The 17842-nt window shown below is 53.8% G+C and overlaps 4 protein-coding genes across 4 annotated transcripts; 1 reads left to right on the forward strand and 3 right to left on the reverse strand.

The window, feature by feature from the left end:
* Positions 1-620: 620 nt before the first annotated feature.
* ACC1 (acetyl-coenzyme-A carboxylase) lies at positions 621-7729 on the reverse strand (the record flags this gene model as incomplete). Its single annotated transcript, XM_051734108.1, has 5 exons — positions 621-2155; positions 2205-7066; positions 7128-7222; positions 7287-7457; positions 7532-7729. 5 exons carry the CDS (start codon positions 7727-7729, stop codon positions 621-623), a joined length of 6861 nt encoding a protein of 2286 aa, XP_051586165.1.
* A 2206-nt stretch (positions 7730-9935) lies between these two features.
* On the reverse strand, positions 9936-11751 carry J4E82_007868 (uncharacterized protein; the record flags this gene model as incomplete). The annotated part of the gene is made up of 2 exons (XM_051734109.1): positions 9936-11444; positions 11515-11751. 2 exons carry the CDS (start codon positions 11749-11751, stop codon positions 9936-9938), a joined length of 1746 nt encoding a protein of 581 aa, XP_051586166.1.
* A 927-nt stretch (positions 11752-12678) lies between these two features.
* J4E82_007869 (uncharacterized protein) lies at positions 12679-14365 on the reverse strand (the record flags this gene model as incomplete). Its single annotated transcript, XM_051734110.1, has 2 exons — positions 12679-14262; positions 14312-14365. The coding sequence occupies 2 exons, from the start codon at positions 14363-14365 to the stop codon at positions 12679-12681; spliced, it is 1638 nt and encodes a 545-aa protein (XP_051586167.1).
* A 1698-nt stretch (positions 14366-16063) lies between these two features.
* On the forward strand, positions 16064-17224 carry J4E82_007870 (uncharacterized protein; the record flags this gene model as incomplete). The annotated part of the gene is made up of 1 exon (XM_051734111.1): positions 16064-17224. The coding sequence occupies one exon, from the start codon at positions 16064-16066 to the stop codon at positions 17222-17224; it is 1161 nt and encodes a 386-aa protein (XP_051586168.1).
* Between the last annotated feature and the right edge of the window lie 618 nt (positions 17225-17842).

A 17842-nucleotide genomic window follows, 5' to 3' on the forward strand; every position in this document is an offset into this window, starting at 1 on the left:
TATAGTAAAGCGTGGGATAGTATGATGGGGATGAGGGAAGAGAAAGAGAAGAACTGATGCCTCTCAATCCACATCAAAAAATTCTTGGCTTGGATTTTTCTGCTCGGGCTGTTTTTGCGGCCTGGTGACGTATCCTCGCGGCGGAACCCCGCAGCTGAAAGTGGAGTCGGCGATCCGCATGCTCCCACGCTATAACAACACAAGGACGGAAGGAGCCCGTAGCCGTAAAAAAAGCAAGCAAAGAACATAGTGGGTGATCTCTAGTCATACGAATGTGACTATGATAACGAAGCGAAGTCATATAGGACGTGGGATGAGAAAAGCACTAGCACAAACGTACGAAGGCAAGATTTTTGAACTTGAAGATCAATTACACATCATGAGGAAAAACAGGAAGGGTGCCTCCCAACACCCGCCTGATTCCTCACCAATGCAACTAAACTAATATACTCTGGTAGCAAAAAGGGGAATATACGAAAAACGCAGTCGCACCGTAGCAACGCTAAAGTTACACCACACACATATCGCCATCCCAATTCCTTCCCAGAAAAGTTTGAAACACCCCCAAATGCCATGCCATGCCGTAAGCGAATGAAAACACGCAAACATTGATACGTTTACTAAGCCCTGCTCAACATCTTGATCACCTCCTCCTTCTCGCTGGTAGGCAGTGTGCTGAGCAAGCTCATGACACCCTTGAGTCCACCCTCGCGGTCCTTGCGCATAAGCTGCGCAATCTCGAGCGCAATGCCATCGGTCTTGAGTTGCTCGATCTTGTCGCTGACGAGTGGCCTGTTCTCCTCGTACCAGGTCGCCGCGGCCATGTCGTCTTGCTCCCAGTTGGGGATGTTGGACAAGTGCTTCAACATCTCGAAGCCACGGCTGCGGGTGAGTGAGTTGGCCTGAGGGTTGTCGTGCGTGGGCGAGGCAGCAGCGGCGAACTTCTTGAGGATGTACTCCTCGTTGAGACGGCGGCGAAGACGCCAGTAGAAGAACCGGCGGGCGTTTTGCCATCGGAGAGCTTGTCGAATGACACCCTTGGCTTGCATACGGCCAGCACGGTCGTGCAGATCAGCGAATTGAATGGCGATTTGACCATAGATAGGTAGAAGCTTCTTCTCGCGCTCAGTCATCTGGGCTTTGATGTCCTGGAGCTCGGCCTCTGGTGTTGCCTTGTCATTCAGCTTGCGCTTAAGAGCACCGTAGGTAGGGTCGTTGCGGGCCATTGTGTCCAGTTGGCGTTCCCTGCGGTACTTGATACCGACGATACCTTCGGGCTCCAGTACACCACCACGCGAGTCCTCGTCGGCGTACATCTCCATGAATTGAGGGTTGATGGTGGGGTCAACGACGACCCAAGATCCACCACGGAGTTCGCCGTACGGAGGAATGTAAACGAAGATGGGCTGTTCAAACTTGACGAGTGCGTCGACAATGTAAGAACCGTACTTGAGAACCTCGTTGTACATGTCACGCTGACCACCAGAGAAACCACGCCAGTTGGCAAGGATCATCAGTGGCAATTGCTCACCATTGTTGAAGTCCTTGATAGCCTGAGCAGTCTTGAAGGCAGAGTTGGGGTACCAAACACCACCAGCCTCGGATGTGACTTGTTCGATAGAGTCGGGGTTGGCGGGGTCTGCAGGTGTGACGTTCTCAACTGAACGTGTCTCGACACCGATGACACCGATAGGAATGCCACCGAGACGAGCACGACCGACAACAACAGTCTTAGCCCAGCCACCAAGAGTCTCGACAAACGAACCGCGATCAAAGAGACCAGACTGGAAACCGTCCTCGTCCTCTTTTCCAGCGATCAAATGCCTAATATCGTAGGCAGACTTGCCAGGAGGGTAGTAGGTGATGTCACGATCCCAGTTGTCGGCTGACGGTGAGATAGGGACGGGGCTGCCCTTCTTGTCGGGTACGTAAGACATCCACTGGACAATCTTGGAAACACCCTCAAAGTCATCGTCGGCAGTCGAGTGCGAGACACCGTTCCTGTACATGATCTGAGTACCACCGAGCTGAAGGTTAGAAGTGTAGACTTCACGACCAAGTAGCTTGTTGATAGCCTGTGCACCCGTGAGGATGATTGGCTGTCCTTCGATCTGGATAGCACGCTGACCAAGACGAACAAGGTAAGCACCGATACCTATATGGTTTTAGTATTTGCACAAGTGAGATGGAGTAAGGGTACATACCAACTGAGCGACAAGTCACCAAAGTAATGGTGAAGATGTCCTCGTAAGCTCTTGAAGTCTCACCAGCAATGAGACCAGAACCACGAAGCGACTCAACACCAAGACCGTCCTCAGCACCAATGACAGTAGTGATCTTGAAGCGCTTCTCGCCATCGACCTCAACCGGTTCGCAGATAACGTCATTGCGCTTACCATCAACAAAGTGCTCGTACTTCTCAGGTGTCAGGTAGAGGTAGTCGAAACCAGCCTCGGGCTTGTTGATGTCCTTCCATGCAACAGAGAAGTGAGGAATGAGCTCCTCAGCAAGACCGATACGAGCACCAGAGTTGGCAGAGAGGTAGATTCGCGGAATGCCGAGCTTTCGTGCAAGCTCAGAGCACTTGTGGAAGAAAGCATCCTCCGCTGGACCGAATGAACCAATCTTGAAAGTGATGTCGTTGGCGATGATGATGAAGCGGCGACCACGGGGGTACTCAGGTGTCTTCGCGGTGACCATCCAACCGACCATACCAATGTTGTTGTGGCCAGGATCACGGTTGACCTCAGCCAGGTTGTCAGTGTCATCAAGCACCAACTCGTAGTACTCGAGGCACTCTCCCTTCGCTGGCTGCCTGTCACGGAGGAATGAGTGCTTCTTGATAGCCTCGATCCAGCTGTTCTCGGTAGCCTGGCGGAAGAGCTCAGGGAAGTCGTACACGTACTGAGTACCCATGAGATGAGCCTTGTACCTCTTGGGCTGCAGAGCTCCCTTGGTGGGGTAAGGAGTTGAGACGGGCTGAAGGTGAAGAGCACCGATCTTAGTAGTTCCACCAATGCTGTGGAAGAGCCACTTGCCAGCCTTCTCGGACTTGCGCTCAGCGTACATCTCCACCTGGATAACGTATCCAGAAGTGTTAGTGATGATGACACGGAGAGGGTAAGGGATGCCAGTCGCAGGGTCGGTGACAATGATGCGGATCTCAGCGCCAGTGACACGGAGACGCCAGAGTCGTCGACCAAAGCGCTCCAAGAAACCGCCAATGGCCTCTTCAACCTCAGTAGGGTTCAGAGGGAAGACGTGCGAGAAGTTGATGAAGATGTGGTTCATGTCGGCTTGCGAAGTGCCAACGATTTCCAAAGCATCCAAGATGTCAGTCATCAACCTATCAGTCTCAGACACCATGTACTCCGCTGTAGGAATCTCCTCGCGAAGACGGCCTGATCGGACGACAGCCCTCAAGAAGTAGCGCTTGTCGCTCTCGGCGCCCTTGCCAACAGCCTCATAGATATGGATGTTGCGGTTCTCAGTGAAGACTGGCTTGATGTCAAACTTGGAGAGTCTGCCAAGTTCGAGCTGGAAGGCAAGAGCGGGCTCGACGTGACGGATACTGGCATCTTCCTCATATGTGGGTCCACGGAAGGTGTAGTAGCCAGGGTATGTTCCGTCCTTGTGGCCGCAAATGAAAGAGATTCGGCGGATGCGACGAGACAGAAGCTCCTGCTTGAAGTCATCGACGATAGGCAAGATGCGGTCCAAGATTTCCTTGTCGTCGGTGCCTTCAATGTCGCGGACAGCGATGTTAAGAACACCAGTGAGCTCGTCGCTATGCTTGGGCTCGTTGATACCTGTGGTAGGGGTGCGCTTCATAGTGAGGCCCTCCCTCAGACCAATACCGCCCTTCTTCTCCTTGCCAAGGTTGGGGAAGATGTCGAGCGCCTTACTGATGAGCTCGTCCGCGTCATCAAGGTACTCGACAGGGACGACAACACCCTTCCTGGTAGGCTCGCCTTCGAATCGGTTTTGCCAAGCAGTCATATCGCTCAATGACTGGATGCGAGGAGGACGCTCAAACCCGGGCGTGCTGGGGGTACCAGGTTCAGAGGGCTCAACAGCGAGACCGTACTCGGCCTCACCAACCTTGCGCAGGATGAAGTCCCAAGACAAGAAAGATTGCTGCTCGCCTTCGTTGTGGTAGTTGATGTTTTGCAGCTGGTACGCGCGGTAAGCTCGGCGAGTGTACACCTCAAGCGCAGCAAGAGCGACGTATGGGTCCGAGTGGACGAAAAATTGTGTCAACACGTCGAACACAGTGTACCTAGAGTCGACAACTTCCTTGATTACTTCGAAGTTGGGCTCACGGTGGTCCCATCCGCTCTCGCCATAGCGAGACTCAACGACGGAAGAGCGCAGGATGTGTTCCATCTGCGCAGTGCGTTCTTCAAGCGAAGGCATAGCGCACTGAATGAGAACCTCACGGGCCTTGAGAGAGACCTTGGCAGTCTGTCTGGACTCAAGCTCTGTGAGCTTCTTGAGAGTGTCCTTGAAGTACTTGGCAATGTTTCCGACACCAGGCTTGTTGGGTCGGTAGAGCTCGAGAATAGCAATTACGAGGTTGTTCTTCGCACCAACCTTGGCGTGGGAGAGAACAGTCTGCACGACGCTCATGATGTTATCACGGTTCTCATCACGAAGTTTGAGGATGACTTCCTCGTCACGCGACGTACGAGATGAGAAGAGGGACTCAACAGACCAGTACATCTCCAAGAGCCTGATCATGACGCTGTACTCGTGTGCCTTGAGGCCCTCCGAGTAGCGGGTGATAACATCAGCAAGAGGCTCCAATGCAGCCTTCAGAAGGGCAACGTCACCCTTGGCCACGTTCTCCTCGACGAACTTTTGGAAAGCCTTGTTGAGGGCCTTACCAGGGAACTCGAGGTTACGGCTGTGGGCCTTCTCGACAATCTGGGAGAAGGTGGCATCAAGCTTCTGCGGCATACGCGCGTGGAGAGCGGAGGCCTGAGCGTTCCACTCACCATACGGTAGCTCAGGGTCCCGAAGGACATCGACCAGCTCCTTGAGCGTGCTTTGCATGATGACTTGGTTGTCGAAACCCTGGAAGATATTTTGCAGGATATAGTAAAGGTAAACGAATCGCTGCGGTGGCTTGGCTCCAGGCACTTGAGGAGCACCCAGGTCAGGAAGTTGGCCAGTGAAGTTCTGGGCAGACTTGACCTTGGATGGATCATCCAAAGCAAGGACACCGAGAATGTCACCAGCTTCAAGAACAGCTCCTGGCTGCTTGATGAGGTTGACCATACCGGCCTCTTGAGCAATCAGAGGCATGTACATCTTCATGACCTCAACCTCAGCGAAAGGCTGACCCTGGCCAACGTGGTCTCCGTTCTCGACTAGGAACCTAACAAGCTTACCGGGCGATGGTGTGCGCAGCTGTGTGGGGTCGTTTTCCTGTTCGAGAAGGCAGGTCTTGCCGTCAACGGAGAGGCGGGTGGCGCCAACCTCCTCCTTCCAGTAGACGTTGTGCGACTTTCCGCTAAGCAGAATCAAGAGACCACCATCGGCAAGTGCCCTGACACCGACTGAGCACTTGGTTCCGTTGATGAACAGGGTGAAGCTGTCGACAGTAGACTTGGTGGCAGTGAACTTGTATCGGTAGCCCTCGTAAATGAAGTCCACAGGGAACACTGTCTTCAGTACGTCCTTAGAAGGCACCTGACCCTTCTCCAAGCTGGTCTTGTACTCGTTGACGCACGCTTCGCTTGCGACGTGAGCCTTGGTAACGGCACCGCAAATGACGGCAATCATGGTGTCAGGTCGCTCAGCAGTAAGCTTCTTCGAGATGAGCTCGTCGAGCCAGCCAGTGGTGATGGTGTTGTCCTCGAAAGCAGGAGTCTCGAGTAGCTTGATCAGATATTCAACGGTGGTACGGAAGTCACCGCGAATGCTCAACTCCTTCAGTGCGACAACCATGTGTTTCCGCGAAGCTTGTCGGTTCTCGCCATAGGCGAAGATATGACCGAATTGCGAGTCGGAGAAGCTGTGAATACCACCAGCAGAGCTGACGGAGAAGTAACCCCAAACATTGGAGCTACTCCTGAAGTTGAGGTCGTGGATAGTACCACCGGATGGCTTGAAGCCCTCGTCGGGATCCTCGGAGGTGATACGGCAGGCCGTGCAGTGACCCTTGGGAGTAGGGCGTCGCTGGCTCTTGGCACTGCCTTCGGTGGAGAAGTCAAAGTCAATGACAGAGCTCGCGTGCGGGTCGGCACCGTAAAGGAGTCGAATGTCGCGGACACGGTGCAATGGCAGACCCATGGCAATCTGGAGCTGGGCAGCTGGGAGGTTGACACCCGTCACCATTTCCGTAGTGGGATGCTCGACCTGGAGACGAGGGTTCAGCTCAAGGAAGTAGAACTTGTCGTCGGAGTGCGAGTACAGGTACTCGACGGTACCCGCCGAGACGTATCCGACGAGGCGTCCGAGCGAGACGGCAGCCTTCTCCATCTCCTGGAAGGTCTTAGAGCCAGCAACTGTTACCGGTGCCTCTTCAATGATCTTCTGGTGACGTCGCTGTACCGAACAGTCACGTCCGAACAGGGAGATGTTGTTGCCGTACTGGTCAGCCAACAGCTGGACTTCCAGATGGCGCGCGCTGCCCGCAAGCTTCATGATGAAGATGGGCGATCCGGGGATTTCTGAGGCAGCGGCCTTGTACAGCTGCTCAAAGTCTTCCTCGCGCTCGACCTTTCGGATACCCTTGCCACCACCGCCTTCCGAGGCCTTGACCATGACAGGGAAGCCAATGGCCTTGGCCTTCTCCAGACCCTCCTGCCATGACTTTGTGCAGCCCTTGTCGTAGATGTGGTCCTCGACTGTGACAATTCCGTGTTGGTCGACCTGGACCTCGTCGACACCGGTTCCTGACCACGGGATGCAGGGCACTTTGGCGTGTTGTGCGACGATTGTGGACGAGATCTTGTCACCAAGCGAGCGCATGGCAGATCCGGGAGGACCAATGAAGACGATCTTCTTGGGCGACGCGGCGAGCGATTCGGGCAGCTTGGGGTTCTCCGAGGCGTGTCCCCTGGTAGCAAATTGTTAGCCATTTGCCCATGTTTCCGACGAGTGTTGTCGTATATACGCACCATCCTGCCCACACGGCGTGCACGTTCATGCGCTCGGCCACATCGACAATTAGCTCGACGTTGGCGTAGTTGTTGTTGTTGGTACCGCCGGGTACCTGCATATGCCCCGTTAGCCATCCGGTCGTCGCTCATCGCACGGTCGCCGGGCATGGTACTCACCTCAACATATTGGTCTGCCATGCGGATGTACTCTGCATTGGCCTGGAGATCCTCGGGCGTCGCCATGACGGTGAATTGAATCGCCCGCTCATCGCCAAAAGTCTCGTAGGCCCATTTCCGCACTGAGCGGATTTCCTTGACTGCGGCAATACCGTTGTTCGCAATGAGGACCTGCGGGGAAGATGATGGTCAGCGCGCCGTCTCTCAACACCACCAATTCGCCTGGAAGCGGGGTTTTCTCTCACATTTGTGATGACTGTGTGTCCGTCGTGTGCGGCCACAAAGTCCTTGACCTTGCCCGGCGAGGCTACCTTGAGGTTGTTCCCGCCGATGAAATGCGGAGCAAGATCGTACTTGGCAGCGTAGGAGCTCGGGGCGCCATTAGCATCCCCGTTGACTCCGTTCTGTGCAGCTCCGGCCATGTTGTGTAGAGGCAATCCCATGCACCGAGGGGATTGAGTTTGGGTGGGAGGAAAGAATGGAGGCGAAGTTGGGTTGCGGTTCGGTGAGGGATCGGTCAATTTTCCACTTGTAAGGGCAAGCTGGAGCTCGGCCTCTAGTGTCGAATCGATGTAGATCTGAATATACCCGAATATCGATGCTCTGCAAGCTACGCGTGCGTCTCTAAAGATTCTGGTCGGTGGGAGGACACGATCAGAGTATTAGTAGAGGACAGTCGTAGTGTCGGTGTGTAAGAGAGCCCAAAAGCAATCTTGGATGCCAGTACGTTCTATGCGGTGCCGGGAGGTAAGCACCAACAACGAACGAATCGACTTGGATTCAATGAGGGACTATAGTGTGTACGAGGAGGAGTACAACACTACGGGTGTATGTTATAAGTAACGGAGAAGTGTAGTTGGGAGAGGGAAGCAAGAAGGAGGGGGAACAGTCGCAAGCGTCCGGAGCAGCTTGGGTATGTATTAAATTTTTATGGAGGATAGCGGAACACCCCAATGCACTTTCCGAAGAGCTGTTGAGCTATCGCATCGCCAACGATGCCGAAGACGGCAAGGCCCTGCACCACGTCCCCCATACCGCCCCTGTCCATCCCTAACGAAGCCACGGTAGACGACTCGGAAGCCCTTCGGAACCCGATTTTGTACACAACGGCAGGTCTACGGGACAATTTGACTACTTAGCTATGCTCAATGACTAGTAAAGTTTTTTGTAAAGTCAAGATTGCCAGCCTTTTCCATGATCGATGTGCACGAGGTGTTGGCGGGAGCTGCTCGCCATGGCGATTTCTACAATCGGTCTGTTGGGAGCATTTCCGCATTAGTTGCTTCTTGCGAGCTTGCGAGACCCAACCCGAGCACGAGTACCTGCATGTTGAGCCCTTGCTATCTCTCACCAACAGCTGGTCAAGCACACTCTACTGCCGTTGATCCGCTGACTGTTCCAAAGACTGATGCCTATCAGTACCGACTGCAAGTTTACCCCTCTCAACAGCTACCCATCTCCCAACACCTCGACACCGCTTCCATCTCTTGTCTCCACCACCACGGCCTCCCCACCCCACCTCGCCCTTCACACCGTCATATCGCCATCCCCCAAAATAACCAAACACCTGTCTCACTATCACAAAACCACGCCAAGGTAGCATCAAAGATGATGCTCGGGTCTCCTCCCCCGATATCTCCTACCGGACTCCGGTCGTAGCCACCCAATCAGCACCCAGAGCGGCCGCTGCCGGAACAAACATCAAGCACACACTCAGATTAGTATAATAATAGATGACGCTGGAACAAAAAGCATTGGCTTCTAGATAGTCGTGTCTGATGGTTCGAGAAGCCGGATCGAAGCAGTGAGATGTAACTTCCGTGATGCCTAGCAAACGTCGTCGGGTGCCCTGCGGCGGTACCTGATCGCAAAGTCCCGCAGTGCCCCCGGCCGTAGCGCAGGCTCACCGTCCTGTTTGCCTGGTAGCGGTTCTGCAGAATAAGCAAACACACGCACTCAAGTCCATCAGAAACTAGAGAAAGCGAGCTAGATTCCGACGTGCATTCCGAAGATCCAGGGTCTGGCAAGGCTGGGGTTGCGCACTGCTGCCACTGCGTTCGCGGCGGCCAGTCCCGCAATTTGACATCAGAATCGTACGATTTTTCCACACGCGGCCTTTCACATGTCAACGCCAACAGCCAACAGCCAACGCCAATGCAACATGCATGCGGCTCTACCCCAGATTTTCGTACCAGAACGATCAGCTAGTCGGCGCCGAGTAGTCTGAGCACGTGGAGTTTGTAAGATTTAATTAGTACAAATTGGGGAGGTGCCCAGACGTGTTGTTCTGGCACAGAAGGAACGAAGAAGCCTCGGGATGAATGTAATTCGGGGTATATTGGTTTCAGACAAAGGAAAATAAGTTTAAAGCAATATGTAAATACCCCCAAAGGAGCTTTAGAATCTCTCGGGTTTCTTCTCGAGACGGTTCTTCTTCATCCACCCCATGTGCAACCGATGCTTGACCAAATGGCACCAAACACCCCCATCCCTATCCCACTTTCTACAGTTTACTGCCTGCATCCCGCGTGCCGGACTCCAGAGTGCGTCAGGTATAGTGCCGTAAAACTCGTGTACTAGAAATTCACCCAGACGTACACGCAAAAGGCCCCGCAATTCTGTCGACTTTCGCCAACGCGACATGCCATCCTAGTATGATTCTTCCTCAGCTTGTGTCGACATCTTCCTTGGCCGTGCAGGAGGGGCCATGTCTCCAAGGTCCATGTTGTTGCTTGCCCTTCGTCCTGCACTTTGACGTCTTGGTATTCCGCTTGGTGTAGGGATGCCCGTCTTCTCCAGTGTAAGTCGCCTTCCTACCGGCGTAGAAATGCCGCTTCCTTCGCTGTTAGTGTCGTTGTCACGTCGCGACATGGATAGTGAGTGAGAGTGGCCATGTCCGCTCATTGAGCTCCTTGGCCTTGGCAAACGGGGCTCCGCTCCACTAATCGACGATGACTGGTAGTGACCCAGTGGTGTTCGGTTGCTACTTCTGCTCTGCGGTCTCTGCATTGCTGATGCTGACGACATGGAGGCTCGGCTGCCAGGCCTGCTGCTAGTGGGTTCGCGTGAAGAGGTCGAAACACCAAAGGAGAGCCGATTTACGGCAGAGCCCGACTCGTAAGCGCCGGGCACTGACGACCCCGCTGATGCGTGCGAGTTGCGCTTCCTACCGCTCCTCAATGTGACCGTATTCGGCACGTGGTGACCCATGGCACTGACATTGCGTGGGCTCGCTCGCGGTGGGGTAGTCGTTGGCGCGGGGAGCTTGGAGCGTGCTGAATGAACCCGCTCTTCGAGTTTCTGCATCTTGCCAATCAGGCCCCGGATTTGATATAGTGAACCTGATCTAGGCAAATCCGCTGGCGGCGGCGCCGCACTCCCAAAGCTCGGTCTAGGCGGTCGTGATGTGAGTGTAGTTGGTCGTGTAGAAGGCGTCGCCCGTCCACTGGCACTTGTGCTTGGTCGCGATGCCGATAGACTCGGGTTTCGTGAATGTCTTGGGGCTCGCTGATAGAGGCCGGCGCGAGGGGTCGCACCTGGATCCAGGGGCGCAATCGAGTTCTTGCGCCTGGGCATAGGCGTTGAGGGTACATGTCTTACGGTGATGGGAGCGTCAGACAACGGCGGAGAAGGAGGAGTCGTATCTGGGAGTAGGCCATCTGCTTTCGAGTGTGGTGGTGTCGAAGCAGCTGTGGGCGAAGAAACCGTAGTCGCGGTAGTCGACGCCTCGGAAACGGGCGAGCGTGGTCTCAGAGCATTGCCAGAGAGATGGCTGGACACCTTTCGCTGATGGTGGCCTTCGATAGTCTCTTCTGCGATGCGCAACTTCTCCTGCGTAATCTCCGTCTCTATCCGCAGATCCGACAGTTCATCCCTAAGTCGCTGTGTTTCTATGCGCAGCGCCTCTCGCTCCTGCTCCCCAATCTTGATCTCTTCCTCCAGCATGACACTGCGTTCGATGGCTACGTTGTACTTGGACTCGACGTCCTCGAGTGATGATGTTTGGTTGCGTGCCTGACGCTCGAAATCGTCGCTTTGGACTTCGATGTCCCGGAGTCGCATCTGGAGGGCTCGTTGACTTTCGCGCATGGCGGTAATCTCCTTCTGCAGAGTGTTCTGCGCATTGTTGGCCTCGGTCTTGCTCTGCTTGTACTTTGTCTGTGATGTCTCGTTAGCAATCGTCCGAGCTGGGCAGATATCCGCTCCGCGTGCGGCCGAAGTCACTCACCTTCCACTCCTCGACCTCAAATCCCAGCCGCTCCGCCTTCTCTTGCAGCTTGCGCTCCCGCTTCTCGCTCTCTTCGACATCGCGCTCGAGCTCGGCCTCTAGTTCCTTGCTTGATGCCTGAAACTCCTGCAGTTCCGTCTCGAGCGTCTCGTACTGGGCCTTGTAGTAGGCTAGTTCCTCCTCGAGGCTGCTCCATCTTCCCCGGCTCGGCGAAGAGTGAGCAGCGTTGGTCGTCATGGTGGCTGTGGCGGTGTGGTGGTTGGGCTGCGACAGCGGCAGCGGACAGCTCGTGGAGATCAGGGGAATGAGCTAGGCGGGGTGCGGTGACGAAATGTCAAAAGACAACTACTCGGTCGCGGTTCTATGTCGTCACGGGCGCCTACGACATAGATATGCGCCGCTGGGTGGTGTGCGCGTGGGCTGCTGCTGCCCTCTCAACGTCCGGGATGTTGACGATTCCACTTTTGTCCAATGCCGTGTGTTGTCGCCAGTCATGCGCCGCCGACTGTCCGATGCTACCAGCCAGCTCTCAGCACTCACAATGTCGTCGCAACAATGCTTTCCCTGTTCCTGTGCAGGTTAGTAGTTAGTAGGCCGCTCAACTGCGGCATGCAGTCGAATGTGTCGCCAGCGGTGGTTGTTGATGGAGGCGCTGCGGGCGCGGAGCCAGGTGGTTAGCGCATTGGCCTCCGGGGCAACCACGGGCACCTTGCTGCAACCAGCCACCGGGATGACACATGGGACATACCGTGACCAAGCATCTCCACAATAGCCAGCGCAGCAGAGACAACAAAGCCCCAGCCGCCTGCTGAAAATCCTGTTCGACTCGACCACCCGACTCTATTTCGAGCCTGGCACCAGCCTTTCTTGTGTAGCCCGCACACAGACGGCACATCATTGGAACGCTTTCGAGCTCGGTAGACACATTACTTGCGTGAAGCGTGGCTGTGGATACGGATACCCTGACGTTTCAGATCGCCCAAGGTAGATGGACAGTTCACCCGGAAATTATTTGCTGCTATGCATCATCTACCATAGCTGGGCACGCTTTTTTTTGACGCCGAACTATAGCAAAAGAAATCCACCATTCAAACATTACAAGTATAAATCAATCGGGTATATGTACAGTCTGAAAGCGCTAGGTGAAATCATCCGCCCTCTGCTTCACTCCTTGATGCCCTTGTCGGGACCATTGATGTCCTTGATGTCCGCGTCTAGAACAGCGTCCTTCGCTTGCTGCGATGCGTCGCTTGCTGCCTGCTTGCCCTGTTCAAACGCATCTCCAGTTTGCTGTGTTGCGTTGCTTGCAGCATTCTGGCCTTTGTCTAAGACACTTTTGCCCTGGTCGTAGACACTGCTAGCAGCATTACCAACGGCCTCTCTGCTCTTCTCGTACACCTGCCCAGCTTGCTGCGTCCCGCTATGCACAGCATCCTGAGCGGATGCCGTTGCCGTTTCTGCTGCTTGCGCGCCTTTCGAGTAGGCATCAGCAGCATGTTGTCTACCCTTTTCTACAAGCTCTTGCGCTTCACGTGAGCCCTGCGATACGACCTGTTTTGCAGATTCTGTTGCACTGCCGACGACTTCGGCACCCTTCGCATACGCCTCGCTAGCTTGTTCCTTGCCTTGTTCGTAGGCATTTTGAACACTGTCTGATGCCGACTTTGCGACCTCACTCGGGCTAGGGTATTTCTTCAGCGCATTCTGCACGGTGTAGTACAGACTGATGATGACAGCATGGATACGGTCCTTCATCAGCATCGTGATGCCGTGAGAGAAGAAGCCTTTCAGCACTTCCGCTCCAAGGCCCTGGTACAAGCCCCATATCCCTTCCGTCTGGGCGATGCGCAAGATAGTACTGAATACGGTCCGCTGCCTGGCTTGTAAGGCTCTAGATCCAAGCGCGTCGTTAGACTTCTCTTTGTCCGAAGTCTCACCGGTTCCGGAAGAAGGCTCCTGTGAAGACACTTGGGCGCGTGTCTTTGCAAGCGAGAACGGATAGGTGACGGTGGAGGCGAGGACCTTGCTTATGGCAGCCAGGAGGAAGGTCATACGCGCTCCGGGATTGTCTCGATTTGCCCTGGGTACGACTAGTCGCAGGAGAGCCTTGTGCAGCAGCATGGTGATTGAAGGGTTTAGGGTCAGGATCAGACTAGCGGAGTACCCAGACCAGAAGCCTTGCACACCCTTCTCGCGCCTAATCTCCCATGCGATATCTCTAGTGCTGGAAAGCGGGGGTATGGTGGTCGAAGACTCCTGTTTCATCATTGCTGCCGTTTGCTTCCGGGTAACGATCTGCTGGATGGGTGTGGTGAAGAACTTGGAGAAAGCGCCTGCCAGGACACCAACGCCGATCTCTTCGAGCGCAGGCAAGCTACGCCCACTATCTCGCGCATCGAGCCTCTTCTGTCGCACGTACGAATACGCCAGGAAGAACAGGAAGCTGTCGGCGACGCCCTTGAGAGCTTCGGGCACGACACCAGTATAGAAGGCCCTGGGCCCACCCTCCCTCTCGTATATCTTCTCGATGGCGTCGAGAAAGCCATTGTAGTGCGGGTGCTTGTCGCCGGGATGCAGTTGGCGCTGGACCTGGAGGCGCGTGATGACAACGTCCAGAGGGTATGTTATGAGTTTGGATATAACGGTGCCTAGAGCGCCAGACGTGGCGTGGCCGAGGGCAGGGAGCGCAGTGCCGACAGCGCTATGTTCCTCCCTTTCGTGGGAAATGTGGTAGAGGGTGAAGGCATCCTGGTGATGGTCAGTGTATGCTCGACCTGCACATGCTAGAAGCGCTCACGAGCTGCGAGTTGTAGATGTAGCTCATCTTGTCAGGATTGACGCTTGAGGCCATCGCAACAACTCCGGGGAAATGACGGCTTAAAAAGGATTCAGGAAATAGCACAAAAGCATTGAAAACGCGGGGAAAGCTTTCATGGTTCGCGGAGACGGATCCGCATCGCGCGTCCTGTGTCACCAGCTGCAGACGTCATGGAGGCGTTTGGACAAGGCCAGAGCTCCAGCGGATAGCCGAGCTACAACTGGACAAACTTCGCTTGTGAAATTACCTTTCACCAACAACACTACACGCGTCAACGTCGCGCGCCAAACTATGCAGTCGCGTCCACTGTCACAGGAGACGAGTGAGCCTTTTATTTCAAGTCTCCGTCTATCCGATACTCTGATGGCAGCGCGCGCTTGAAAGGCTGCGGCGGTACCGACGACGACGACGCACCAGACGAAAAGACACCAGTATGCTACATGCGCTGGGAAGAATCACGACACGTACACAAACGTCATAGCGACCGGAGTACTCAAAGGGACTGCGAGAACTCTTCGTGGGTATTGATCGCAGTTCAAAGTATCCTCCAAGAGAAATTACAGCCGGTATTTGATAAGGCATGGAAGCACTCGCTTGCGAGAATGGCCTCCATCGTTTCACACGCTGGCTACATGCGACAATCCTTTGCGGACTTTTTCACAGCTTGATACTGGGCTATGTGCGACATGCATGTTGAATACTGTTGTAATACCGATGTTTCGATCCGCTCGTTGACAGGCGTGACATTCCTAGCCTATCTACTGACAGCTCCACTCCACCCATCTTCGAACAGAAGCCAGGCAGTCAACAAGACATGGAAGGACTCGCTTGCGAGGAAGGTGATGATTACCTCACTGCTGAGTACATGCGAAAGACGGTCAAGTCAAAAGAAGATTTAATCAAAGTCGCTAGATCCGCCGCTATTGGGTTCACGTCTACGATATGGGATGGAATCAGGACCATAGTCAACCGGAGAAGCACCATGAAAACTATGGCTTCGTCAACCACGCCACGGCCAATACATTCACAATGTATTGTTGTCAATCCAGCATCGCCATAATCACCCCCAGAACAATTCGGTGGCCACATCAGTGACAGACTTGGTATACATTGCTTCGGTCAAAACGGTGCTTTTATTCAGGATTTCGAATACGACCAGCGTACCACGATAAGCGCTGCCAAACGGTTTCCGCCTTCCAAGATGCACGCTGGAAAAAGCCACGAACAAGGAGCCGTGATGACAGCGTTGGGATATGCTTTCCAGCCAAACGGGATCTCAGATATCTGTTGCGGTTGACTCAAGATATGCCGAACAATGCTTTGGCAACTCGAGGTCGAAATCAGGCTCTCTTGAGAGGACCGCCTTCAGCCAAACTGTTTGTCGGAAATCATTCGCAGACTTAAGTACTGTGTACTTGATTGTCTCTTTAGCTACACAAAAGAGCTAGGTACATCCTTTTCATTGTATATACGCTGTGTTAATCTATCACTACAGTGTTGTGAATCTGTGTAGGCATTGACTCCAGTTTTTCACAACGACTGCCATGTTTCCTTATATATGAGGTCTATATGACGACTCTGGTATATACCACTACAAGATCGACTCAACCCTCTATAGTACATTAGATACACTCACTCCGAACCACAACTTCTACAACCGTTCTCATCTTCGTCATGAGGTTGAGTATCCGCCCTGGAGTTACCCATGTTGGGAACGTAGAATTACACGAAATGTCCTTTGTTTCTGAGCTCGACGCGGAGGGTCAGGACACCTCAGGAGATGGCACAGAAAACATCTCGATAGATCAGAAGAACGTCGTCATCCCCCGAAACTCAATTGAGGAAGTTGAACGCAACCTCGCCATTGTGATTCCTTGCATGAACGAAGATGAACACGTTCTTCGAGCGCTTCTGCGTGGCGTTCCACACCGGTGTCTCGTTATCTTTATATCCAACAGCGACCAGCTGAACTTTGAGGCGGAGCGCAAACTCCTACTCAACTTCGGGAATATGGCCGATCGTCACGTAATCGTGGAACACCAAGGTTCGCCGACTTTCGCTCGCGCTTTCCAGGAAGCAGGTGTGACGGACATGTTACAGCCACGTGTAGAACAAGGAGATCCTCTGCGCATCAACAACGGAAAAGGAGAAGCCATGATGCTTGGTGTGATCATCGCGAAACATATGAACCGTAAGTTCGTAGGTTTTATCGACGCCGATAACCGCGTCCCAGGATCTGTTCTCGAATATTGTAAGGTATATGCCGCTGGATTACATTACGCCTTACGACAAGCTGATGATACTGGAAAAGAACAACATACGATGGTGCGCATCAAGTGGAACTCGAAGCCCAAGGTCAAGGATGGCCAACTTGTATTTAACGAGCTTGGGCGCTCCTCGCGCGTCGTCAACGAATGGATGAACCGCCTTCTGAAAGCCCTTGGGGGTGGCACTACACCAGATACAATGATCGGAACTGGTAACGCCGGCGAACATGCCATGAGTGTTGATCTTGCCCTCAAACTCCGATTTGCAACCGGCTATGCAGTTGAACCGTTCCAATTGATCGATATATGGGAACGATTCGCCTTTTCACAACAGCCATTATCAGTGCGGATCCTACAGATCGAAACCTGCAACCCCCACATTCATAACGCGGGGCATGGTGATTATCACATCGAGCGCATGCAGACCCAGGGACTCAGCACGATATATCATTCGAACCTTCCGACTTCTGGACTCAAAGACGATCTTCGCTGTTACATGCAAAAGAATTTGGCCGGGTTCATAGGCGACAACGGAGAACCTAGGAAACCACGCATATATGATCCACTTGATTCCCTGGACTGGACGATCTTTGAAAAAGCTCTCCTGAAGATGAAATTTTGCTAGGTATAAGGTAGGGGAATCGGTAGCAGTCTAGATGCAGGTGGGACAGACACAGCCCAAATCAATCATAGTATTACTTCACACTGATGTTCGTCTTAGAAAATTGTGTCTTTGGCAGTTTCGATACATGCAGCCTTACCTCGTGCGGTCGCGTGGTTGAAACGCGTGACGTGGAATGCCCAGACGCATAGAACCTCCAGGCTATCTACTGACAGGCGCGACGTTTCTAGTGTCGCCGCCAACAGATGCACACAATATAGCTGTCACAGCCGCCAAGACTAACATCCTAGGCATGAAACCAAACGCATCGCTCGCGTAGATTGTCAGATGCCGGACCATCGGTTTCGAGAACTGGACGCGCAAACCAAACACGGCGTTCTTCCCGGGACGCTAGACTAGTCCTCGTTTATGTGTTTTCTGGATTCATAGCCCCACGAGTGTTCGGACCTACTCTGGCGTTGCATTGATCGCATCCCACCCGCAGTTCAAGCGACGGTAGGTGACCTGCACTTGGTAGTTTGGAGTTCAGGGTGTGTGGAAACATCGTCCTACACCATGGACATGGGACATGAGTAGATGAGGAGTAATCACTCCAGGCAGGATGACTATAAAGGCGTCTGA

This window comes from Alternaria postmessia (genome assembly GCF_024291825.1).
Source record: "Alternaria postmessia strain BMP 2775 chromosome Unknown scaffold_57, whole genome shotgun sequence".
NCBI lineage: Eukaryota > Fungi > Ascomycota > Dothideomycetes > Pleosporales > Pleosporaceae > Alternaria > Alternaria postmessia.